General features: G+C 63.0%; 3 protein-coding genes and 1 long non-coding RNA gene across 11 annotated transcripts in view; 2 read left to right on the plus strand and 2 right to left on the minus strand.

Moving 5' to 3' along the window:
• Positions 1-2,860, plus strand: part of TEAD3 (TEA domain transcription factor 3) — a 26,477-nt gene extending 23,617 nt beyond the window's left edge. For all 6 annotated transcript variants that reach the window (XM_064472267.1, XM_064472268.1, XM_064472264.1 and 3 more), the window contains one exon: positions 120-2,860. In XM_064472267.1, the coding sequence (XP_064328337.1) occupies positions 120-233 (114 nt within the window). In that variant the 3' untranslated portion in view covers positions 234-2,860. The remainder of the gene's footprint in view (positions 1-119) is intronic.
• LOC135316948 (uncharacterized) lies at positions 2,712-5,969 on the minus strand. Its single transcript, XR_010376134.1, has 3 exons — positions 5,527-5,969; positions 3,650-3,733; positions 2,712-2,799 (listed from the first exon to the last, which is right to left on the minus strand). It is a non-coding gene; the product is annotated as an uncharacterized LOC135316948 (long non-coding RNA).
• A 100-nt stretch (positions 5,970-6,069) lies between these two features.
• SMPD2 (sphingomyelin phosphodiesterase 2) lies at positions 6,070-9,520 on the plus strand. Its single transcript, XM_064472283.1, has 10 exons — positions 6,070-6,162; positions 6,597-6,693; positions 6,815-6,891; positions 7,108-7,201; positions 7,290-7,379; positions 7,731-7,813; positions 8,017-8,149; positions 8,223-8,327; positions 8,407-8,563; positions 8,799-9,520. The coding sequence occupies exons 1-10, from the start codon at positions 6,113-6,115 to the stop codon at positions 9,140-9,142; spliced, it is 1,230 nt and encodes a 409-aa protein (XP_064328353.1). The 5' UTR covers positions 6,070-6,112; the 3' UTR covers positions 9,143-9,520.
• MICAL1 (microtubule associated monooxygenase, calponin and LIM domain containing 1) lies at positions 9,507-23,359 on the minus strand. 3 transcript variants are annotated; one of them, XM_064472246.1, is made up of 26 exons: positions 23,230-23,359; positions 19,146-19,353; positions 18,791-19,069; positions 17,527-17,734; positions 17,301-17,417; positions 17,003-17,101; positions 16,769-16,924; positions 16,450-16,490; positions 15,954-16,211; positions 15,397-15,512; positions 15,188-15,314; positions 14,849-14,921; positions 14,208-14,358; positions 13,947-14,134; positions 13,727-13,836; positions 13,593-13,643; positions 13,419-13,496; positions 12,901-13,069; positions 12,732-12,814; positions 12,174-12,621; positions 11,977-12,053; positions 11,706-11,804; positions 11,488-11,581; positions 11,305-11,404; positions 11,133-11,206; positions 9,507-11,030 (listed from the first exon to the last, which is right to left on the minus strand). In XM_064472246.1, exons 3-26 carry the CDS (start codon positions 19,049-19,051, stop codon positions 10,900-10,902), a joined length of 3,309 nt encoding a protein of 1,102 aa, XP_064328316.1. In that variant the 5' UTR covers positions 19,052-19,069; positions 19,146-19,353; positions 23,230-23,359; the 3' UTR covers positions 9,507-10,899. The 3 variants fall into 3 exon arrangements, with proteins under 3 accessions (XP_064328316.1, XP_064328314.1, XP_064328313.1); XM_064472244.1 differs by having other exon boundaries at positions 14,208-14,355; positions 16,450-16,550; XM_064472243.1 differs by having other exon boundaries at positions 16,450-16,550.
• Positions 23,360-24,618: the final 1,259 nt, after the last annotated feature.

Below are 24,618 nucleotides of genomic sequence, written 5' to 3' on the forward strand. Positions count from 1 at the left end.
TAGCGAATTTTTCATGGTGCAATTTAAATGTCTGTGCCTGAGCCCCTGCTGTCCCTCGAATAACAGCATCTCCCGGTGGTCACAGGCCCCCTCCTAACGCACTCTCTGCTCTGCCGCAGGTTGTTACGAACAGGGATACCCAGGAAACCTTGCTCTGCATAGCCTTCGTTTTCGAGGTCTCCACCAGCGAGCACGGCGCCCAGCACCACGTGTACAAGTTGGTCAAGGACTAGGGGCCCTCGGGGACGGGCGGGGGCACGAGAGGTGCGCAGGGGAGGGAGGGGGCCGTGCAGAAAAGCCACCCGTGCCCGTTGCCTCGTGAGAAGTCATTTGAAGAGAGGAGGAGGAGGAGGAGGAAGAAAAACAATAGCCAAAAAAGACTGACTTGCGATCTCAGATGTTTTCTACTTAGGAACAGTTTCTTTTTTTTTTTTAAATAAATAAAAAAAAAAAAAAAGAAGAATGGGAAAGGAAACGTAGGGAGAAGGAAACCCGTGTCCGGCGCTGGATGGGGAGAGACCGGCCCTCGGTGTTGCTGGTGATGGCCGGGAGCCCGCCGTGCCGCCGTCAGCAGCGGGATGTTGGAGCGGAGGACAACCCCCCCCCTCCTTTCGCCCCCACCCCTTGCTCAGATGTGGTCCCGGTCTCGAGCGGAGAGGAGCGAGCACGGACGGGCTGGAGGACATGGTGTCGCGCCAGGTCTGGTCCCAAAGCGATTGGCATGGCAGCGGCCGTGGCACCGGTGCTGCCCGGCAGAGCCCTGGTGGCGGCAGGGACATGGGGATGGATGTGCCGAGGTGGGAGCAGGTAGGAGCAGGGTGGCGGAGGGGGATGCTGCCGCAGCCCCCCCAGGGCCCAGCACCCCGGATGCTCCTTCGCCGTGCCTGGCTGGGGTGCCGGGAACCGGCAGCGCTCAAGGTGGGAGGGCATCGACGATGCAAACCATTTTTTTGAGGGCTCTTTTTTTCTTTTTTTTTTTAAATTAAAATGCTTTTTAATACTTTTTAACAAGACACCATGCTTGTAATTGGGATTATGCCCCTCTGTGGTGTCTGGGACCTGCTTCCCTGCCACCCCCATCATGCCAGTGACCGGAGGAGGTGATGCAGCCGGGTCAGCCATGCAGCAAAACTGTGGGGCACAGGGAGCTGGTGTGTGTAGGGAGGGCGTGGGGTTGCCTCCATCTCTCTGGGGTCGCGGCAGACAAGAGGCTCGTTTTTAATGTGGCAGCAGGATCCCCTGAGCTCTGTGTGTGATTTCAGGGATTGCACTCGGGGGTGGCCCAGGCTAAATGTACCCCTCTGTGGTCACTTGTCAAGGAGTAATGAGGAGAGAGCAGTGAGGGTGGATTTGCCTGATTTTACTTTGCATATATACATTTTCCATCTCTCCCTCCCCCTTTTGCGTTTTTTCTGTGTTGACCCTTCTGGTTTCAGCTGCTCCAGCCGCTCACCTGCATCCCGCGGGAAGCAGCCAGGGAAGCAGCTCGTGCAGGGAGATGCACGTTGTGCAATGCTGGGCCAGGCTGCAAGCGGGCAGAGTTGAGGAGAGAGGGGACAGAGGACAGGAGCGATGTCAGGACAGGGGACTGGGTCTGCTTGGAGGTATTTTTGCGGCTGCAGCCCAACATAAGCCAAGGCAGCGTGCCCCATCCCGAGGCGGTGGCTGCAAGGGCAGAGCCCACGGGGAGCATCCCCAGGGCGTAGGAGGGACAGAGGGACAGAGGTTGAGCTTTGCAGTGGTGGCACGGAGCAGGGTGGCAGGAGGGCAGCAGGGGGACGGGGAGCCCAAGATGGGCAGGTCTGGCCAGGTGTCTTGTGCCGGTGGGGGAGTGAAGGCGGTGAGAGGTGCAGAGCCAGGTGCTGCAGGAGGGTAGGAGTGGTTTGAAGGGTGCTGGAGCCTGGGATCGGGGGACAGAAGGGGTTTAGGCTTAATGCTGTCGGGTGCGGAGGAGCAGGAGCAACCCCAGAGCTCAGAAAAGGGCCTTGGCTGCCATCACGATGCCACATGTCCTGCGAGGCGTGGGGACTCCCACTCGCTGCTGGGAGAAGCCACCCCGGCCCCACACCTGGGCAAGGACACGGCGGTGGGGATGGATGGAGGCGGCCGCAGCGAACAGGGGTGGCCGAGCAGGGGGGAAGAGAGAGGGAAAAAAATCCAGGGAAAGGCACCGGCATCCCACTGCAGGGCTGTGCCGGCGCTGCCTGGCTGAGTTCTCATATGTAGCATGTTTGTTGTTTCGTGGTTCTTTTTCTTTCTTTTGTTTAACTCACTGATCTAAAACTCTGGGAATGAAAACTCAAAACTCCCCTGCCATAAAACACAGGTGTGCCCTGCTCCCAGCCCCGATGGGGGATGAAGCTCTTCGTTAACTGGACCGGTTTGCGCCTCCATCCCTGCATCCCTCCATCCCGCCTGCACAGAGCCCGGGGGCGCCCACCCGCACCCCCTGCACACGGTGCCGCCGACGGCTCCGGCCGGGGTTTAGCCACGATCCCAGAGACACTTTCTCAACTCCCCCCCCAGCCCCTCTATTCTCCTCCGGTGTATTTATGAATTTCACATGAAGTACTGTTTTATTTTTTTAAAGACTTTGTAAAGCTTACCAGGGTTACGATCACCATTTTTAGAGCTGTGTCAGTCCACAATGTTAAAAATCCATTTTTTTTATGTATTATATTTTTTGTGTATTTTTTTTAATCCAGCTGTGATGGGTTGTATCATATATTTGTTGTGTTTACTGTATCTGTCCAACTTCAAAGAGAGGAGACTGTGGAGCTCCGAGAAAACTACGGTCTGCTGAAAAAAAAACAAAACAACAAAAAAAACATTAAAATTATTTGTTCATGGGTTGGCTCAAGCGGTTCTGAAGTTCCTGCTTTTTTTTATTTCTTAAGGTTTGCTGTGACAGCACGGGCTATAAGCCCTTGGCCGGGTAACGCGTCTCCCGGAACCCCAGCTCTGGGCTTTCAGGTGCCACGTCCAGCAGTATTTTGCTGTGATTTGCCTGGGAAAGCTAACTGCTGGGTTAGCCCATCCCACAGCAAACGCTTCCCTGCAGCACTGCTGGGTCAGGGACACGTATTTCAGGGGATCGCATCCTCGCCCACGCTGGCGTCAGGTGGTGGAGGGCTGAGGCTGTCCTACTGGTAAGAAATACCCATCAAAGCTTTGCTGGCAGCCCCTTGGCTGTTCAGTACAGCTCAGAACAAGGGGACCCAGATGACATGTTCCAACACCAACCGCATTTCCAGCACTTTTCCCCTTTCTGCAAGCTGAACCGTTGTATTTGTGTGCCCATTCCCATCGCCCTGAGGGCAGAGCCTGGCGCCCGGGCAGAACCCCGATGCTGTTAGGGCCAATGGCTCTGCACATCCTGAACACCTCTGGACTCAGTTGATTAGGCACTGATACAAAAATCCTCTTGCCGCTGCTAAACATGCTCCAGCCCAGCAAACTGCTGTCCCTCTGGACCCAGGATGGTGTCCCCAAAGGAGGTGGGGGGGCTCACACCCCCTCTCCTCCTGCTGACACCCCTGCCCCTGCTCGGTGCCGCGGGCCAGGGGTCTTGTATGATGCATTAAGGCATCTGAGAGACTTATTTCTAATCCAGGCTGGGTGACAGGTTGGGAAAGACAACAAAACACACCTGCAGGATCCAAAAAATCCCTGAGTCGCTGCCATCCCACAGGTACCAGCTCTTGCTGAGGACACCGATGCTGATGGAGGGGGCCTTGGAAGAGAACTGGCCCCCAATATTGGGCAGGTGCCACCTTTCCCAGTCCAGGCCCCTGGCTGGGACCTGCTCCCTCCAGGACAAAGCAAAGCAGCAGGAGCAGAGAGGGAGCAATGCCCAGGGGACCCCGGGGATGCTCCTAAGGTGACTTGGGACTGGGAAGGATGTCCCGGGAGGAGTGGGGTGTCAGGGAGGATCCCACATGCCTCCGAGGAGATGGAGGGAGGGGGGCCTGTATGGACAGAAGCTGCTGGGGCTACTTTGGGAAGGTGCAGAGCAGGGCAGGACCCTGCACACACCCCTGCCACGGGGGATGGTGGCGTGTGAAGCCACCCTTACCCCCGAATCCCCCCCGTGCACCCCCCAGTGTCCCCCTCGCCTGCCAACGCACCCCATTACACCCGCTCCCCCCGCCTGCACCCCGCCCGCCGCGCACCCTTCCCGGGGCCGGGCCGGCCCTTTCCCTACCCCAACCCTCCCCCTCTCCCTCTTCCCCCTTTCCGACCCCTTCCCTCCCCTTTCCCTTTCCCTTCCCCATCCCTCCCCTCTCCCTCCCCTTTCCCTTCCCCATCCCTCCCCTCTCCCTCCCCTTTCCCTCCCCCATCCCTCCCCCTCTCCCTCCTTCCCCTTCCCTTCCCTTTCCGCACCGCAGCGCTGCCTGACGGGACGCGTAGTCCCGCGGCCCCGCTCCGCTCCCGGCCCGCACCAGGTCGGGCCCCGCTCCGCGCCCCATCCCGGCCCCGCTCCGCCTGTTGCTCCCCCGGCCCGGCCCCGCTCCGCCTGTTGCTCCCCCCGGCCCCGCTCCGCCTGTTGCTCCCCCGGCCCCGCTCCGCCTGTTGCTCCCCCCGGCCCCGCTCCGGCTGTTGCTCCCCCCGGCCCCGCTCCGCCTGTTGCTCCCCCGGCCCGCTCCGCCTGTTGCTCCCCGGCCCCGCTCCGCCTGTTGCTCCCCCGGCCCCGCTCCGCCTGTTGCTCCCCGGTCCCGCTCCGCCTGTTGCTCCCCCCGGCCCGCTCCGCCTGTTGCTCCCCCCGCCCGGCCCCGCTCCGCCTGTTGCTCCCCCCGGCCCCGCTCCGCCTGTTGCTCCCCCCGCCCGGCCCCGCTCCGCCTGTTGCTCCCCCCGGCCCCGCTCCGCCTGTTGCTCCCCCGGCCCCGCTCCGCCTGTTGCTCCCCCCGGCCCCGCTCCGCCTGTTGCTCCCCCCGGCCCCGCTCCGCCTGTTGCTCCCCCGGCCCGCTCCGCCTGTTGCTCCCCGGCCCCGCTCCGCCTGTTGCTCCCCCCGGCCCCGCTCCGCCTGTTGCTCCCCCCGGTCCCGCTCCGCCTGTTGCTCCCCCCGGCCCGCTCCGCCTGTTGCTCCCCCCGCCCGGCCCCGCTCCGCCTGTTGCTCCCCCGGCCCGCTCCGCCTGTTGCTCCCCGGTCCCGCTCCGCCTGTTGCTCCCCCCGGCCCCGCTCCGCCTGTTGCTCCCCCCGGCCCGCTCCGCCTGTTGCTCCCCCCGGCCCGCTCCGCCTGTTGCTCCCCGGCCCCGCTCCGCCTGTTGCTCCCCCGGCCCCCTCCGCCTGTTGCTCCCCCGGCCCGCTCCGCCTGTTGCTCCCCCTGCCCGGCCCCGCTGCCCGCCCGGTCCCGCGGGGAGCTGGGAGGGAGGGACAGAAGCTCTCCCGGCGGTGGTGGGGAGACACGACCCGGGGGGCTCAGCCCGGTATTAGCACGGCGGGGATGAGCCGCTCGGTAATCCTGCCGGGACAGGCAGAGGCCGGCTGCCTGTACGCAGCTGCCTGTACCTGGCTGCCTGTACCCACCTGCCCATCCCCGGCTGCCTCCTGGAGCCCCGGATTTGCTCTTTTGCACTTCTAAAAAGGACAGTTTGCCCCGGAGAGGGGCGAGGGAGAAGCGGGCTGCTCCGGGAGCTGCTGGGTCCTCCGGGCTTTGGGGGTCTTCAAAAGTATCTGTGGGCTTCCCAAGAGGGGAGGTGGGTAGTGGGGTGTCCCGCGTCCGTGCCTCGTAGCCGGGGTTAAAGTCCATCCAGGAGCACGACTTGCTGACAGACAAAGGGTTTAAGCCCTGTACCCCATTCCTGGCCCACCGGTCATCCACGGTCACCCGTGCGGTTTGGGCACACGGGTCCCTGGCTGGGGAAAAGTTGGGGTTCGGGATGGGCCTCACGGGCGGGAAGGGAGGACACGGCGCGGGCCATGCTGGAGCACCCCAAGCTCTGCTGCCTCCTGGCCTTTTTCTCAGCTCGGCCCCTCCGCCGTGGCAGCCTGGCTCCCCAGCTCTGCCCCACACCCCGCACTGCCTCCCCGGGGTTGTCACCCCAACCTGCTCCCTGCAGGACCTCCCTCCACCTGGCGTTGCCCTCCGGCCCCCGCGAAGCCCCGGCGAGCGATGGAGGGAGATCCCACCCTGCAGCTCCGTGTCTTCAACCTCAACTGCTGGTGAGTCCAGAGTTCGCCAGGGCCGTGCCAGGCTGTGCCAGGCTGTGACGGGGCCACCCACACTGGGAGAGGGGTCCCACCTCGGTGACACCTTCGTGTCCCCTTCTTTTTGGGGTCGCACCGCTTTCCCAGCCCTCAGGCGTCAAGAGGTGCTTGGCTGAGCAGTGCCCCCCGACCCCTCTGTTTCTGCTCCTCCAGAAAAGGGTCCCCCATTTGCACCCCAGCTGGCTGCCTTAATTTTGCAGGTGGGAAAAGCTGTCCCCAAACAGCCTCCCTGCACCTCCCACTTGTCCCCATGTCCCTGCGTGGCCCTTTCCCCCTCTCATCTCCCCCAGTTTGCATCCTGCCTGTACCAGTACCAGGTCCTGGTGTGCCCCAGCAGTCCCTGTCACCCCATCACCCCCCAAGCTGTGACCGCCACCCCTCTCTGGCAGGGCCATCCGCTACCTGAGCAAACGGCGGCAGGAGCGCATCCGGCTCATTGGGGACATGCTGTGCCAGGAGAGCTTCGACCTGGTGCTTCTGCAGGAGGTGAGGGCAGCCCATGAGCCGAACGCACCCGTTCTCAGCCCGTGAGCCGTGTGATGAGTGTGCACGTTCTCAGCCCGTGAGATGAGTGCGTCCGTTCTCAGTCTGTCCCACCGTTCTCCAGGTGTGGAGTGAGCAGGACTACAGCAACCTGAAGGCGAAGCTTGGAGGCTGCTATCCCTTCTCCTATTACTTCCGCAGGTGAGAGGGGCTGTCCATGGGGTGGTGGTTCCCACTTGGAGGGACGGGTGTGGGTGCTGTAGGTCATCTCTGTCACCATGGGAGACCCTATGCCTGGAAGTTGGGGTGCTCACGGGTGCACATTGGGACCCAGGCATCTGGGGAGCCCCGTTGGCTGAGGGGGAGGAAAAGGTGGGGGGCATCACTCTTCCTCACTGTGCTTTTCCCCTCCTGCAGTGGGGTGATTGGCAGCGGACTCTGCGTCTTCTCCAGGTTCCCCATCCTGGACACCCTCCTCTACCAGTACTCACTGAATGGGTACCCCTACATGGTCAGTGGGGTGGGGGGCACCCTGCACCGCGGTGCCAGGCCCCACAGAGCCTCACCGGCCCCGACCTGCTCCCCTTCCCCTCTGGCAGCTCCAGCACGGGGACTGGTTCTGCGGCAAGTCCGTCGGCCTCGTTGTCATTAAGATCTCTGGGATTGTCTTCAACGTCTATGTCACCCACGTGAGCGCCCCAGGGATGGACCCAGCATGGAGGGGGGGGACAGGGACGATGGGGAGGAGGGGGATGAGTGGCCATACCCCTCCTTCACTGCCCCCTTGCTTTAACCACTGCTCTGCACCATGTCTCCTGGGACCATGCATCGATTTAATGAAATATTGCTCTGGTGGGGACAGTGACCCACAACCCGGCTGTGCATCCCAGGATGTCCCCAGAGGGGTGGGATGAAGACAGAAGGGTTGGCCAGACCCCAGAGGGACCGTCCAGAGGGGCTGGGTGGGTTTGCAGGGAGCCCTGGATCAGGGCAGGTGCTGGGATGGGGGTCATGACCGCTTTGCCCCACCCTCTTGCCAGCTGCATGCCGAGTACTGCCGGGAGAAGGACGCCTACCTGCCCCACCGCCTGGTGCAGGCCTGGGAGCTGGCGCAGTTCATCCGGTGAGCAGCTACGGGGTGGCCCACGGGGTCCCCCACTGCAGGTCCCCAGGGCACGCGTGGTCACCCCTTCCCCTGGGGTTTGCACTGTAGAGCGTGCGCAGTTGCACCAGTCCCAGCCAGGAGTACGGCTGAGGAGCACTGGGGGGATCGCAGCAATCCCAGTCCAGTGCGGGGAAGGGGGTTAGCCATCCCCATCCCCACAGACACACCTCGAAGGCGGCTGACGTTGTGCTGCTGGGAGGGGACCTGAACATGCACCCCGAAGATGTGGGCATCCGGCTGCTGCGCGGCTGGACGGGGCTGCGGGATGCCTTCACCGAGGCCACGCGCTTTGAGGTGAGCGGCAGGGGGTGAGTGGGATCCCAGCGCACACCGAGAGCCCCCCACCCACCCAGGCCCTTGCTCTCAGGGCTGCAAGGACGGCTGCACCCTCGTCCCCAACAACTGCTTCACTGTCAAGTCAGAGCTGTTGCCCTTCCCACTGGGCATCCGCATCGACTACATCCTCTACAAGGTAACAGGGGGCCCTCAGCCACTGGCTGCGGCTGGAAGGGAGGGGAGGCATCGGTGTGACTCCCCAGTCCCTTGCCCAGGCCGTCTCCAGCTTCACGGTGAAGTGTGAAGAGATGAAGACCACCATGGGGACAGCACCGGGCACGGACATCCCCTTCTCAGACCATGAAGCCGTGATGGCAACGCTGCACATCCGGAGGCAGGGACAGGCTGTGGGTGCCAACCTTGGCACAGCTGGTAAACTGGGGGGGGCACTGCCGGCATCCCCCATGTGCCGGGGAGGGGCTGGTGGATGGACTGATGGATTTGGACAAAGGTGGAATTTTTGGGCATGTTTCCCCTTGCTTAGGGTATCCCTTGGGGTGCTGCTTGTGGAGGGGTGCATGGACAGGGCAGAGTGGCGAGGATGGGGAGAAAAAGGGGGGGGGGGGTGTGGGTGGCCACCCCGCTGAGCCACCCCTGTCCCCTGCAGAGCCGACGCTGGTGGACGTGGTGACAGAGGCACGGACGGAGGTGGGCGTGGGGCTGGGGGCAGCGCGGCGGCAGCGCTACTCCACGGGCAGGATGGCCGTGCTGGCCCTGCTGCTGCTGCTGCTTCAGGCAGCGGCCGCGCTGGGCACTCTGGCAGGGCTGGCGGCCGGGCAGCCCTTCCCCAAGCTCTCCTTCTCCCTGCTGGCCTTCCTCGCCATCGGCGTCCTCCTCCTTGCCACCGGCCTCCACCTCTTCCACACCATCGAGGTGAAGATGCTGCAGGGCACCGAGGAGCAGATGCGGATGGCGCTGCGGGCACTGCAGGAGCATCCCAGCAGCAGATGAGCCAGGGCTGTGGGTAGCCCACGATGACCCCCCGCCCCTATCCCAGCCCCTTTTGGTCCTTTTTTCTAGTTGACATCTGGTTTTAGGTGAGCAGTGCAGGTTCGACAGCCACCTCACCGGGTGAAATTAAGATTTTTTGGGGGCAGATTTGTCATGTTTGCCCCTGTGGGAACCACGACAGAGGCAGATTTTAATTGCTGGGGTTTTTTTAATACACCCTTTCTACCCAGAGGGACCCACCTGCATGGCTGGGAGACTTGAGAGGCTGAGCCTCCCCTTGCCCGGGGCAGCCTCAAGGGCTCCTGGTGAAAGCTGATGGCTGCGCTGGCAACCAAATTTGACTCAGACAGAAAATAAAGGCAGTGTTTTAGTCCTTGGCACCGGATTGGGGAGGCTTTATTCAAAGGGGTTGAGGGGGGCGGGGTGCAGCAGGATATTAGGACTAGTACAAATGAAAGGTAGATGGGAGGGTGTGGGGAGGCGCTGAAGAGAGCGGCAGGACGAGGGCTGAGTGCGGGGAGGGCGGTATTGCTAATAGGGGGGGTCACCCTGGGACCCCCGTGCCTGACATGGCTGGGGCTGCCATAAGCACCATTCAGCCGTGGAGGCCACCCCACAGCAACTGGGGACTCTGGAAAGGTCAGAGAGGTCTTTGCAAAGGCCACTTTGGTATTGCCAAGCAGGAGAAACCCCCAAAGGGGCAAGGAGGACGTGGCTGCCAGTGTCCCTTGTGCACGGATGCACACAGCGCGAGCCCTGGGCACGATGCTCTCGGGGACCTGCTGGACAAAAAGCCCCGTCCCCAGCCCTGGGGCCTCACAGGGAGGTTTCTGACCCTGGTTTCCTGCAGCGGCCAGGGACAGCGTGAACGTGACACCCGAAAGCAGCAATACAGAGCATCGAGATCAGCCCAGTCTGTCTGTCACTGACCCCACCCGTAGAGCCAGATGTCCCTGGCTGGGATGGATGTCCCTGGAAGAGATGGATGTCCTGGGTTAGGATGGATGGCCTCAGCTGGGATGGACGTCCCACGCTAGGATGGATGTCCTGCGTTAGGACGGATGTCCCCAGGAGGGAAGGATGGCCCGGGGTGGCTTCCAGGGGCTGCTCCTGAGGCTGCCCCTCCACATTTGGCATCTCCACGGTGACTCGCAGTCACATCCTCGCTGCCAGGAGCGAAGCCTTTTGGTGCTGGGGGCACGGGGCTGGCTGGGTCGCGATGAGCCACCTCTCCCACCGGGAGCCTGTTGTGAGGCACCCAGCGGTGCAGCACCAGCACAAGGCGTTCTGTCAGACAGAATTATTTCAGTGCCCGGCCAAGCCTCTGGGCAGCATCCCCTCGAAGCCGTGATGGCTGTGGGACCTCCTGTGCCGGGAAAGACCCCATTTCTCTGTGGGGCTTCTTCCTCCTGTAGCAAACCACAGGCAGAGCCGCTGCAGCCCTGTGTTTCATAGCCCCCTGCAAATCTTGTTTTCAAGCAAGCACAAGGCAAAGGCAATCCAGCCAAGCATGGGGGGGCCCTTTCTGCACCCCAAAGCTGGGGTGCTCCTTAGCGTCTCCCTACACGGGCATCCACCAGCAGGTCCAGCCCCTTCACGGCAGGCTTTGGCAAGCAGGGACCTGGATTCGCTGCAGCAGCTGCTTGCAGGCAGCTCAGGCATCACCACCTTCAGAAGCAGCTCAGGGTGATGCTCAGCCAGGGAGGGACCACTCGTCCCCCGCCGGGAGGAACCGGAGGGTCCTGGGGCTGCACGGATCAGGCCTGCAGCTCGGCGAGCCGCTTCTCCTCTTGGAGGTGGATGAGGACGTTGCGCTTGTTCACCACATCCAGCAACTGCGCCAGGATCTCCTGCTCGGCCACGCGATCCTCGGGTGTCTTCAGGGATTCTGCAGGAGCAGGGGGCTGGAGTGGGACTGGGTGGGTCACAGCCCCAGCCCCACTTCCCCCACCATGCACAGGGACCCCCTCTGGCACGTGCCAGCACTCACCTTCCCTGTTCATGTAGCACCGAAGCTTCTGGTCAAGCTGCCACTGCTGCTCCTCCAGCTTCAGCTCCTGCACCCTGCGGGGAGGGAAAGGGGGTGCTGGGTGCTGGGCTTGGGGTGGCTGGGTGAGCCAAGCCCCCCCCCACTGCCCAGGGAGAATACCCCCAAGCCTTACTGGATCATGAGGTCTGACTCCTCGGACATCAGGCCATTCTTCTTCTGGACCAGATACAGCAGCTGGTTCATCCACTGCGTCTTCTGGTCAGCCAGGGTGCCTGCAGGGCAGCGGAGAGGACATGAGAAGGGCACAGACCCCCTGGACATGGGGATCACAGTGCCCTGTCCACCCTGGCCTTACGGTCCTCATCCCGGAGTAACTTCTCCAGCTTGATGCCCTGCTGCTCCAGCTCCTGGAAGGTCACCTCGATCTCCTCCAGCCGCCTCTGGATGGCCTGTAATGGAAGCGCAGTGGTCACCCGTGGGCCAGCACCTCCTGGAGCGTGGCCACTGCCAGCGGGATGGAGGGGAAGGGGGACAGCACCGGGCTGGGGACCTGGCTCTGCCCCATGGGGCTACCTGGGCTTTGCAGAACCGCTTCATCTGGGCTTCCCTGGCCCGGCGGGTGAGTGTGCGCTTCCAGGTGGGGTATTTCTCTTCTTCCCCCAGGTCCAGGCACTGTGAAGGGATGGTGGCATGGTCACGGGGGTCAGTCCCTGCACCGGGGCACCTCCTGCCCCAGCAGCTACGGCAGAGCCGGACCCAGTGCCTTAGTGAGAGGAGATACCAACAAGAGCCCCAGCCACCACCCAGGCTGGTGGGGTCACTGCTGCTCAGGGAAAGCACTCACCAACTCTGTCATCATGTCAAGGTCTGTGCCTTCCTCCCCCTCCTCCTCCTCCTCCTCACTCTCACTCTCCTCCAAAGCTGCTCCAAGAAAAAAGCCATTTCAGGCTGGTACCTCAGAAGCAGGACATGGGGCCAAGCAGGGTTCCAGAGGGACCCACAGCCCTGCTCGGCTGGAGACTCCAGCTTGCAGCCACCTACCTTCCTCCACTGCCATTTCCTCCTCCTTCTCCTCCCAAGCGCCCTGTCCCAGCCACGGGGCAGGGAGGGGCTCAGGTGGTGCCTGGAGCCGCAGACGAGCTGGCTTTGGCGGTGGCTCGAGCTCCGCTTCGCTAGTGAGGGACAGCGTGGACAGCTTGAGCTTCTCCAGGGGTGTGAGGACGATCTTCCTCCTGCCCCCGCTCTCTTCCTCCTCTCCCGCCCCTTGGGGCTCCAGTCCAGGAACCTTCTCCTCCCTCACTACCCCCTCGGGCTGTGCCAGCAGCTCCTGCTCCTCCATGTCACCAGTATCCGCAGCATCCTCTGCTGCCCCAGGATCTGTCCCTGGCTGCGGGGCTGCTGGTGGGGGCTGCAGGAGATCGGGTGCCCCCTCCTTGGGGGACACACACGGGCTCCCAGCATCTGAGGGTGGGCGGGCAGCAGCAGCATCCTAGGGCAGAGCCAGTGGCAGAGGGGTGATGCAGCATGGGGCCGTGCCCGAGCATCCCCCTCCACCTTCTGCCTTTTCCCTATAATCTATGGGGCTTTATGGTGACTTACCCCATCAGGCAGTGCCAGCAGCTCATCCTGGGGCAGGTCCATGCCAGGGGGATTGGGGTAGTGAAGCGAGCAGTAAAAATGACCTGGGGGGGGACCCAAACCTGTATGACAACCTGCAAGGTGGAGAAGCCTTGCCCCAAGCATCCCCTCTTCCCAGAACCCGCCTCACCGTCCTCCTCGTCGAAGGCGTAGTCGCCCAGGCGCAGGGTGGCCCCGCACTGCCAGCACTGGAAGCAGCCGCGGTGGAAGAAGCGTCCCTCGGCGCTGGCTCGCTCCAGGATGTAGACGCGGCGGCCACAGAAGTAGCAGGCGTCGCTGCTCTCCACGCGGGCTGGCAGCTGCGGGGGGAGAGGACAGGCTGGGGTGGCACCGGCGTGCTGGCACCCACCCTGCCCCAGGGCTTTACTGGCAGCCCAGGGGGCTCGGGGGGGGACTTCGCTTCTCTTGCAGAAGTGGGTCTAGGTGCTCAGGATGGGGTTGCTGGCACCAGCAAGGGAGCGGCAGGTCTTGGCTCCGGAAAACCAGTTGGGTCAGGAAACAGGCAGGGAGGAGCCGGGAGCCCGTGGGCGTTCGCTTGCGCAGCCCTGGTCCCAGCCCTTGGCTCGGCCCCACCAGCCGCTGGTGTCCCCCCAAGCACCCACCCACCTACAGCTCGACCCCCCAGGTGGGGCTGACACAAGGACCGACCTGCCCTGGGTCCGTCGTGGCAGCTGGCGGTGGCTCAAGGGCAGTGTCCAGAGTGTCTCCATCCAGCCCTGCGTCCAGCTACAAGCAACCCAAGGGGAGGGTCAGCCCCCCGCTCTCTCCCGGGACAGCTGCACCCCAGCAGAGCATCCCTTGAGGCGCCCAGCTCAGACCCACCTCAACATCCCTGCAGCTCCTCTTTGCCTCGGCATCCTTCTGGGCGCTGTCCTGCAAATGCAAAGGGAGTGGCTAGGATAGGGAGAGGGGCGCGATTTTGGGGTTTCATGAGGGTCTGGGTGGGGGTCCCTCACCTGGGCACGCTTGTGTGTCAGGTTCCGGCTCTTCTGCAGCTTGTTGAGGAAGAGGATGGCCCCTCGCGTGCCCCGGGTAGTCAGCGGCTTCTTGCTGACCTCCTCCACCTCTGCGCAGAGGGGACACAGCCACGCTGGTGAGACCCACCCGACAAGGCGGTGGGACGCAACCGGCCCTGCTGGGGCTCAGGGTGGGATAACCCCCTCCAAAAGCTCGCACCTGGAGAGGTCCTGAAAGCTTCATAAAACTGGCTGAGGTAGGTGATGAGCCCCAGGCGGTCGGGCTCTGCCATGGTGGCCATCTCGATGCTGGAGAGGACAGGCTGGATACCCAGATCCTGCTCTGCCGTGTCCAGCATCATCTGGTGGGTCCGGATGGGATCCTGGGAGTCCATGGAGTCAAAATCCCTGTGGGGAGACGTGGGTGCCATGAGGGTGGACTCTGCAGGGTGGGGGGTCCTGGGGGTTCCCAGGCACTCACACCAGGTCGGGGCGGAAGCGGTGGACAAGGGCGCAGAGGGCCAAGCCGCTGGTCCAGGAGGTGGTGAAGTTGGTCACCGCCACACCGCGGTACCCGGCCGTGCTGGCCTGGCACCAGCGCAGCAGCTCTTCATAGGCATCTCCGGAGACTGCTGGAGAGGCAGCACACATGTCCCCATCCCAAAAAGGCAGGGGACAACTCCCCAAGCCCTGCTCCCCCCTCCCAGCATCTGTTCTTTACGGGGGAAGGGGTCCCACAGGAATGAAGAGACACACACCCCACCCCATGCAACCACCCCCCAAGGCTCAATAAATGGGTCGTTAAAGCATCTGTCAATATTTCATGGTTCAGGATCAGTGTGGGCAAGAAGGAGGGGGACAGCCTACCCCCCCAAGAAGGCAGCTGGGGGGGGCTGTATCCCCCCAGGGGCCATGGGCAGAGGGAATGGAAACCAGCGGTGCCACTGGGATGGAAATGCAGCCACTACTGGGATGAGCGTGGCAGCCAGCTGGACATCAGCCAGGGCTCAAGAAAAGAAGAATGGGGAGGCAAATCAGGGCAGGAGCCGCTCTGGCATGGGCTGCCGGGAGGAGTGGGAAGTCCTGGCGCTGGGGGGCCGGGGCAGGACCGGCTGCTCCTACCAGTGCTGAGCCGGTTGTTGCTCTTCCTCTTGTGGTCCACCTCCACCATGCCCACGAGGTAGAGGTCCCGGACCTGCCAACGGGGACACGCCAGTTGCAGGTCACCACCTTCACAGAGCCAGTGCAGGGCACTGACCCCAGCAAGGGGGACACCCAGACACCCCCACATCTCCCCAGAACCACCCGCATCTACAACAGGCAATGCATTAAATGCCCTAGGGACCGACAGCTTCAGCCTTGCACCCTTTGGGGACAGGGGACCGTGCAAATCGCTGTCACCCTGACCGCCGGGGAGGCTGGGCTGGGTGGCTGCCCTGTGGCAGGACCTGGGCCAGGTACCTGGGTGGGTTTGATGGCCTGCAGGTTGATGTTGGGGTAGCGTGTGGCCGGGTCAATGCTGTACTGGCTGATGTTCTTGTTGGTGTTGTCCGGGGAGGTCTGTGAGAGGTGCTGGTAGATGCTCTCCCTGGGTGCAAGGGACAGTGCTGGACTCAGTGCCACCATCCTTGCCTGGTCCGGGACTAGCCCAGCGGGACGGGGGTACTCACCTCTCGGCCAGCACCTCCAGCGGGGGGGTCCCGGCTGCCCACCGCCGCACCATCCACGCTGCGTCGAAGGCAGCGAGGAAGCCCCTGGCCACGCCGGTGCCCAGCGGCCAGAAGGGCTGTGAAGGGAAAGGCCGAGAGAGATGGATCTGGAGCTGCGCGGCCGGTCGGGGCGGCTGGGAGGAGGCAGGGAGCTGCCAGGCTTGGCGGGGGATGAAAGCAGGGAGCAGCGGCGGGACGCACAGGGAGCGGACGGGCGGCCGACTCCTCCCTGGCCCCACGGCTGAGTCGACGCTGCCACTGGTGTGGATGTGTCCGGGGAGGAGCTGGGCTGCTCCTCCACCCTGAACCCCCGCGGATCTCTGGTGGGGTTGGGGAAGGGGATAACCCCACCAAAGCATCCTGCTACTGGGACTTTGGGAGCCTGCTCCCAGGGATGGGGTGCACCGGGCAGTCAGGACAAGAAGCGCTCAGGGAGGGGGAATATATTGCGACCAACTCATCTCGCAGGGAGAGGGGGAAACTGAGGCACACAGTGGTGCTGCAAGGGGCACCCTCACCTCCACCAAGCAGTCGCCCACCAGCCCGAGGAGCAGACGGGCCCCGTTGTGCTCCCGCACCAGCGCCGCGTTCTCCGAGCGTGTCATGCAGGTGAAGTCGAACATGTCGACATCCGGCAGGTTCCGGTGGTTGAGGGCAAACTCCAGATTGGGCAGGCGGTACTCGGTGGAGAAGTTGGCGGCTTCTTTGGCGTAGCTGAGGAGGGCATCCCGGTTCACGTTCTCCGCGGACAGAAGGCTCTCGATGTCCGATTTGTCCTGCAGGGATGGGGATGGGGTGAAGCCAACTGGGATGCAGGAGGTGGTTGTGCCGCCACGCTTGGGGCTGTGAGCCCCCCAAAAGGAGATTTTCTCCCAGCACAGGACACCGGTTGCCAAAGCCCCCACCATCTCAGGGATGCATGGTCAAACCAGCACCTGTGGTTTGTATCCCACCCTCCAGGCTTTCAGCCGGCCATCACGATGGGATCCCAGGGCTGGATCCTGCTCTCCTCACCTGGAGGATGACCCCCTTCTTGAGCAGGCTCTGCTTCTTGGCTGTCATGACGAAATAGTGAGTGTCGTCCTTGTAGTACACAATGTTTTCCAGGTCGATGCCTGGTGATGGGGAAGGGCCTGAGCTGAGCCATGGGGCAGAGCTGGGGCTATGGGGAGCCCCCGCACCAGGCTCAGCCACCAAATGTCCCCTGCAATGGGGCACCATGTGGGAACATGCACCCCACCATGCAGGGGCCATCCCAGGGCTCAGCCTCCAGTTGCACTGGGAGGTTGGGGGATGCCCAGGGACCCCCGACGCTGGGGCTGGGACCACCGACCCGTTTTGTTGTAGAGGTTTTGGAAGAACTTCTGGTTGTAGATTCGGGCCACGCCGCTGATCTCGGCCACCTCCACCTCGGCCTGGCTGTGGCGGTTGATGAAGTTGGTGGTGATGCCGATGGCCAGCTTCCCCCGCGTCTCCTTCCGCTTGAACCCTGCGGGCAGGGAGAGGCGTGAGCTCCCACCCAGACCCCCATAGCAGTCCCAGGGGTGCAGGGACCCGCTGCTGTCACCTTCGGGGACAAATCTGCCACCGCCAGCTGAGATGAGGACATCAAACTCATAGTGGCTGAGAGGAGAGGAGCTCGGCTGCAGCACAGCCCGCCAGCCACCTGCAGGGAGATGGACGGTCACGAGCGTGCTGGGTCTCAGCTGGGACCTGCTCTGGGGGTGGGGAGAGGCTTGCACCTCATTCCCCCACCCTGAAAAGCCATGCCCTGGGCTAGCAAAGGGACTGAGGGGCTCAAAGTGGCCACCCGCAGCCCTGTCCTTGACCCTGGGGGTGCCACCTGCCCTGCAACGATGCCTTACCCTGTCCACCCGCCTTGCCCGCAGGGGGTACGAGGCCCTTGAACTGCACGTTGATGTGCACCTCCACCCCCAGGAGCAGAGCCACCTTCAGCAGGATCAGCTGGAGCTGCCGGATACCTGGGAGGGGAAAAAGGGTACTCAGGGCTGCACCCCCCTGGCCCCTGGGCTCCCCACAGTGGTGGGACTCTGGGGGTGCAGAGCTTGGTGCCCACGCCCCAAAACTCACTGATGTGGTCCAGGGTGCCAGTGCAGAAGCGCCCATAAAACTTCTTGGCGCCCAGTGCCCGCAGGTCGTGGATGGTGAAGGGCCAGAGGTGCAGGACATTGTTGCGTGAGAAGGAGTCCCGCTTCTCCAGCAGCACCACGCGAGCGCCCAGCAGCGCCAGCTCGATGGCCACCCGCAGCCCACAGGGGCCGGCCCCCACCACCAAGCACTGCGAAGGGGACAGGCAGCGTGAAGGGGACCGGCACCCCCCAAGAGCAGGGGTTTGGGTAAATCCCCACAGATCTCAGCACCACCACAGGCAGCATCACCCCCCTTCCCTGGGTTGGGATCTGGCCCTCCCCACTATTCCACTATATTAGGACCCGAGGGAACGGCAGGGAGATGTGCCAGGGGAGGGTTAGGCTGGGCATTAGGAGAAGGCTTTTCCCCCAGAGGGTGGTGGAGCCCTGGAACAGGCTCCCCAGGGAGGCATCACGGCACCAGCCTGGCGATATTCAAGCAGCGCTTGGACAAGGCCCTCAGAGACACGGTGTGAATTTGGGGTGTCCTGTGCAGGGACGGGAGCTGGACTCGATGCTCCTTGTGGGTCCCTTCCAGCTCAGGACAGTCTATGATTGCTGTTTTCCCCCAGGGCTGCAAGCACTCCTTCCTGCAAAGCCAGAGGCCCTGTGGGGTGCCCCCCACCTCCCCAGTTGCCTGAACCTTGCCTTCCAGTGGGGCAATGGCAGCAATTAAGATAAGGCATGCACACCTCCTGCCTGCTGGAGCCCACGAACAGGGAGATCTCACCAGCAACAAGCTCAAAACCAGGACTCAGGTTTGATCTCCTGCCAGCCCCTGCACAGGGCTGGGGGACAATGGGGCACCAGCAGTGGGGACAAAAGCCATCAGCTCTGGGACAGGGGGACAGAAATAGGGTCCCCCAGCCCCAGGGGGACATCCTACCCTGGCATGTTCCTGTCCCCTGGAAAGGGCTCGGCAGGTCCCTCTGCCCCTTTGCAGCACCCCATGGGATGCCCCCAGCAAGGAGCAGCTGGGAGGAGGAAGGACGCTGCTGGCTGGGTGGCACAGAGATGACATCACACCATGGGGAGGGGAGCGGCGCTAATTAACAGCGGTCTTATTAAATCCCATCAACCTCCCGCCTGGCACATCCTGCATCCTCCCGGGGTGGGGGCCAGGGTGTCCCAGGGGATGCTCTCACCCCGGGGACAGGATGCAGGACAAGGAGGGACCCGAACCCCGCACTTCATGCCCCCTCTACCTTGGTGCTGGCACAGGCTGTGCCCTGGTCGTAGTCCTTGTGCCCGGCTTTCTTATCCAGCTTGCTCCACAGGGCCTTGGCACTCCAGTAGTTGAGGGCAGCCTTGAGGCCATGGTAGAGCCGCAGCCCACTGCCCTGCAGCCCCAGCTGCCGGCACAGCTCCCCAAAGCAGCCCAGCACCTCCTGGCACTCCCCGGCACGCAGGAACCTCTCAAAGATGGCATGGGCCGGGTTGCCCGGCTCATCGGCCGGCATGCTCATCCCGCTTCACCCAGCAGCCTGGCGAGGGATGGCAGGGATAAGTGCGGGGGGAACCCTCCTGGACCCCCATCCTCAAACCCATCTAATACCAGACCTGGTGTCTCAGTGCAAGGTTTCCCAGCCGGGGATGTTGTTGGGTGATGGTCCCACCAAAATAGGGGCCCTTTCTGGCAGCGGCTAGCAGAGCCTCCCGCGGGTGCTGCACCCAGTGAGCCACGGTGTCACCCTGCTGCGGTGACGTCAGGGGAAGGGACGGGGAGTGCTGCAGTGGCAGCAACTGGCTTCCTCCATATGGCGTGTACCTGCAGCAGCCAAGAACAGAGTAAGGTGTTTTGGAGCAAACACGGCACTTCTCTTCACCCTTGGCCTTGCTGGGGTGGGGAGGGGTGTCCCAGCTGCAGGGACAAACCACAGCTGCCCCAAAAACCAGAAAGACCCAGCCCTGGGGCAGGAGGGAGCAGGATTGGACCCATCCCACCAGCCTGGTTTTTGCAACTGGAGTGGGGAGACTCCCCCCACCACCTCCAGAGCACGGCGGAAGCAGATTAGCACAGAGGAAGCACTGGTGGAGAAACAAAAAAAAGCTAAACCACTGTACAAACAGCCCCATTGCACCAGGGAACCTGCGGGAGGAGGGGTGCAGTGCATGCCCCCACAGGCACCCCACAACCCCCCTGCCCCTAGCCTCTCCCGGGGGACCAGCACTCCTTGCATTTGCCTCCCACTCCTGGCACTGTCCCCCCGGCACCATCCCAATGCCACCCTCTGTCTTGCCAGCCCAAGCACGAAGCACAAAGCTCTGCCTTTTCCAGCCATTGTCGCCAAGCCCCGGGGCTGGGAAAGCCTCCCCCAGCCCAGCAAAGCAGCCGGCGGAGACGTGGCGCTGCCAAGGAGGAGCTGGTGGGGAGGCTCAGGAAACCGGAGCACTCCTACCTTTGAACCATCGCTCTTTGCCCTCTCGCCACTCGGCGTTATGGTCAGGCATGTTGCGGCACCCCAAAGGCGGCAGCTGGCCCTGCAGCAGGACACTGGAGCGGGAAGGATGCTGCACCCCAGCTAAGCTGCCCTTGGTGGGGCAGGGGAAAGGACGCATTTAAGCCTGGGCTTAAATTTCGTCTGGAAAGCACAAATTCTAGCAGGGTTTCAAGTTCAGTCTCACTGTGGCAGCGTCTGACATCTGTGTGGCACTTTGCAAGGCCAGCTGGAGCCACAGAGGATGCAAAACACTTCTGTAGGTTACCTTCCCTCCCCGGCATCACAGCCAGGAAATCCTGGCAGTTTAACCTCTTCCTTCCTGGGCAGACACAAGGACTAAGCATCCAGCCAGGCCACAGCAGGAGCAGGCACCCACCAGTCCCCAAAGTGGCAGCTTGGGGACAGAGGACACGACTGATGCATTTGTAGTGCAGCTGTGAGACCCCGGGACAGATTTCTGCTCTTCCCCAGAGCAATGCAAACCCTCTGGCCCTGCCAGTGAGATGGAATGAGGAGCCTGGGGAAACCGAGGCAGCACTGCAAACCTCAACGGAGGGGTCACGCATGCTGTCCCACCAGCTGCCTGCCCTCCTCCTGCGGGAAGCTGCTGGGGCAGCTGTGCTGGCTGGCCGGGCTCCAGTGCCCTGCGCTGCCTGGGCATGATGGGTTTTCCCCTGGGAGCTCATGTTCCGGCGCTGGCACCTGCCAAGGCCACCAGGTAGCAGCCCCAGGGCGATGGGGCAGAAGCAGCTGCCCGGGGTTGCGAGCACCCGCTCCAGCATCACCAGCCCTGGCTCCGAAAAAAAACATCTCAAGGCCTCAGTTCCCACCCGACACGATGCCGGGGGGAGCACACCACCCAGGAAAGCTTTCCAGCACCAGTGCTTTGGCAAGGGAGGCTCAGGAGGCAGAACAAGCAGCCTGGTGCTACACCAAGTGTCCTACAGAAACAATGCTCGTGCTGGCACACCGCGTCCCCTTTGGCATGCTCGAACCCCCCCAGCAATTGCAAGCAAGGACAGAAACCCCCACAGATACTCAGTTCCTGCAGGTTTGATGCAAACAAAGAGCTTTCAGCCCACAAAAGGCAGTGCCAGTGAAGAGGGGCAGGGTGCTGGGCCAGGCTGCCTCTGACTCTGCTGTCCCCACAAAGGCCTTTTGCATTTCTTCCTTCAAAACTTCTCCTGTGAGCCAGAGGGAGGAGGTGGGGGGGTTGCAGCCAGCCCTGACTCAGCTCATGATGGCTCTGCTTGGCGTGGCATAGACATACAGCCTATACGCCATCATCTGGGATCGGCATGTGTGGAGCACCCCTGGAGCTGGGACACCCCATCGCGCTTTGCAGGTCGGGGGGGTCCTCCCTGCAGCCCCTTGGGAGATGGCTGGGGGAGATGCCCCAGGATGCTGGGCTGCTGGTGAGCTCACGTGTCTCCCAGGCACGTGGAAATGGGGTGGGAAAGGACACAGCTCCATACGGAGCTAATGAAAGCTGGGAAGATTTCCAGCAGCAGATCCCCTTCCAGCTGAGCCTCTCGCCTTGCCGCTCTGCCGGCTCCCAGGATGGACCAGGTTGCTCCGGGTTTGGCATCTGGCCTGGAGACCCCCGGGCCAGGCTGCTGAGCTGGGCTGGACGCCTGGAAAGTCCTTCCAGCAATTTCAGGGATAGCCCCAAGGCCAGAGGTTTTCTTGTGGCTGCCCAACGGCCTGGCCAAAGATCCTGCTTTTGACCGCTGGCTGAGCTGCTGGGAAGGGGTGAAGGTGGCAGGCACTCCTCTTCCTGGTGCTATTGTGCTCAGGAGAAACATCCAGGTGTCTGCTCCGGCAAGTGCCATCCTCCCCAGGCATGGGACTGGGCAGGGAAATTGCCTTGGCCAACCCCATGGAAACCTGCCCTAATTTGGCTGGGTTTTAATCATTGGAGGGAGGGGAAAAAAATCCCTGTTGGTTCCTCTGGTTTGAGCTGGGGATGTGGGTGCATGGGCATCTCCCAGCTGAGCCCACCTTAACAACCCCCCCAGCGTGGTGTGGCAGGGAGAAGGGCTTAGGAGCAAGGACAAACCTGCCACCGGCACTGGCGAGGGCAGAGGCTGGCAGTGCAGGGGGTTCCCTTTCAAGAGTGCATAAAACCTCTCAGAAAGCACATGCTGAAATCCCCCCCGGAGGTGCAGGTTGCTCGGCGGCTGCAGCAGCCGGCAGCGGAAGCCAGCACTTTTCTGGGGTATTTTGGTGTTGCCCTTTGCAGGGGATCCAAAAACCACAGCCTGGCCACCTACCAGGGATCCCTGGGCAGGGGGAGCAAACATGCCCCCCTATTTTGGCTGCTCAGTTTGCCCCCCTGCTCAGCATCAGCCCCAACCGAATTTTGGGACGAGGGGAAGTCGGTGGATGGCCGGGCTTTGCACCCCACATCCTTTTCCTCCTTTTTTGCCCCCAATCACAGTCGCCCCACGGGGTCAGCAGGAGATGTGTCTTGGGGTACAGTGGTGAGCCCCGGGTTCAGTTACCCAAATGTACCGGGGCCTTCATCCACCCCCGGCACAGGGGAACATGTCCCCTGGCCTCAGCCCCGGGATGGGGTACAGCCCCGAACCCCCAGCCAGGGCTGCCTCCGGGGGGGCCCGTGGAGCATCCCTCCCCCTGCACTGGGCAGAGGGGTCGGGATGGGGGAAAAGCGCTCAGCAAAGCACTTCCCACCCATCCCACTCAGCACTGGGAGCACTGGTGGTACTGGGAATGGAGTGGAGAAGGAGGAGCAGGAACTGCTCTCTTTTCCCTTTGTCCCGGGGGAAGCAGAGCCCAGGGGCTGGAGGGGAAAAGCAGCAAGGATGGGGCGGGGGGACCCTGCTATCCCCGGAGAGGCTTTGGGGAAGGGGCAGCAGGAGACAAAGCGCTACCCTGCCACCGAGCATCCTCGCTTGGCATCCCGGGGACACGCAGGACAAGGGCACGGCGGGTCTGACCGCTTCCCCCCTCCTCCAGCACCCCAAAATCACCCCTGGGTTTTGGCACCCCCCCTCATCCCCAGCCTGGGCAGCAGGGCGGGGCCCGCAGCGATGCTCTCCCCGGTGGGGGGTGGGGATGCTGTCCCCTCCGTGTCCGCATCCGGGGAGGGGACACGGAGGTGGGGGGGCAGCAGGACCCTGACGACCCCCACACACACCCCCAGGGATGCTCTGTCCAACCCCACCTCCCCCCCCACTCACCTCCAGAGCCTCTCGGAGGGGGAAACTGAGGCACAGCCCGGGGGATGGGGAGGGGCTCAGGGCTGCTCGCAGCCGGGCGAGGACGGGCAGGAAACGAGCTCCGGCTCCGCAAGCAGCTGCCGGCTCCCCCCCCCCCTCCCTTCCCCTCCTCTCTCCCCCCTCCCTTCTCCTCCCCTCCCCCTCGTCCGGGGGGACCCAGGCGTCCCGGCTGCTGGAAGGCGGTGCTTGGGGGGGGCGGGGGGCCGAGGCGCTCCGGCTTTGTGCCGCTGCAAATATTGCTGCAATTGGGTTTTTGGAGTGCCGGAGGCTGGACGTCCCCCACCCGCGAGTGGCAACCCTGCCCTCCCCACGCCACGCCCGGAGATGCGGAGCAGGGGACTCACAAAACAACCTCGGCTGGGTTGTTTTGGTTTTTTGGTTGGTTTTTTTTTTTTTTTTACTTTTGGGATGAGAAATCGGCCTTTTTACAAAGCAAACTGAAAGATTCGGGTGATGAAACCAAACCACTTCGCTTTCCGCCCCAGCTCTGGCCGCTGCGCCGTACTTCCCCCCTCCCCAGCCAGCAATGGAGGCCAGGAGGGAGCTGTGGGCATGGGGGGGACCCGCGCAGTGCCAGCCCCGGACCCCGACCGCTGTCCCAACCACCACAGCCCTCGTGGAAACTTTTGGGGTGATGTTTCCACCTGGGTCCCCCGGGTGGGAATAGCCCCAGCAGGGTGAAGGTACCTTGGGGCAGAGGATGGAGCCGACGGGGTCACCGACGATCACTCCTGGCTGGGTGCTTTTTTGGGTTTTTTCTCGTGGCGGCGTCCTTGGGGTGCTGCTGACCTCTTGCCACGTGCCAGGGTGGGTGTCACAGCGAAGGGGCTCGCAGGTCGGTGACGGACAAGGGACAACCTGCCACGAGTCTGGGGACGGTGACTCAGGGACACGGGGCGAGCTGCCATACGGGGCGGGGGTTACGTTGGCCACCCATGAGTCACCCACGGCATTGCCGGCGGCCCTGGTGAGCAAGGCTGGCCAGCCCAGCACCTCCATCTCTCCTTCCCGCAGCTCCCTCGGGCCTCTTGCCAGGGGTCCCGGTGCAGAGCCCCCCCACCCCCGCAGCTCAGCTGGGGTGTTTCAAGCCCACCAGGCCCCTGCAAAGCTGCTGGGTGCGAGCACAAGTGGAGCCCACCCGCATTTCAGGGCTGCGAGAGGCCGGGGCGGACGCGGAAACGGGGCGTCTGCGTCAAACCAAGCGATTTTTCCCAAGCACCGGAGCGGTTGGAAACAGCTCCCTCTGTTTGTGAGTCCTCTGTGGTGCCTGCAAAAGTCTGAACGCTGCCCTGCTCCTTCCAGCCCCAGCTTTGTCCCCTGGGCAGCAGCAAACGAGCATCGGATCTTAAT

Source organism: Phalacrocorax carbo, chromosome 23 (genome assembly GCF_963921805.1).
Source record: "Phalacrocorax carbo chromosome 23, bPhaCar2.1, whole genome shotgun sequence".
Taxonomy (NCBI): domain Eukaryota; kingdom Metazoa; phylum Chordata; class Aves; order Suliformes; family Phalacrocoracidae; genus Phalacrocorax; species Phalacrocorax carbo.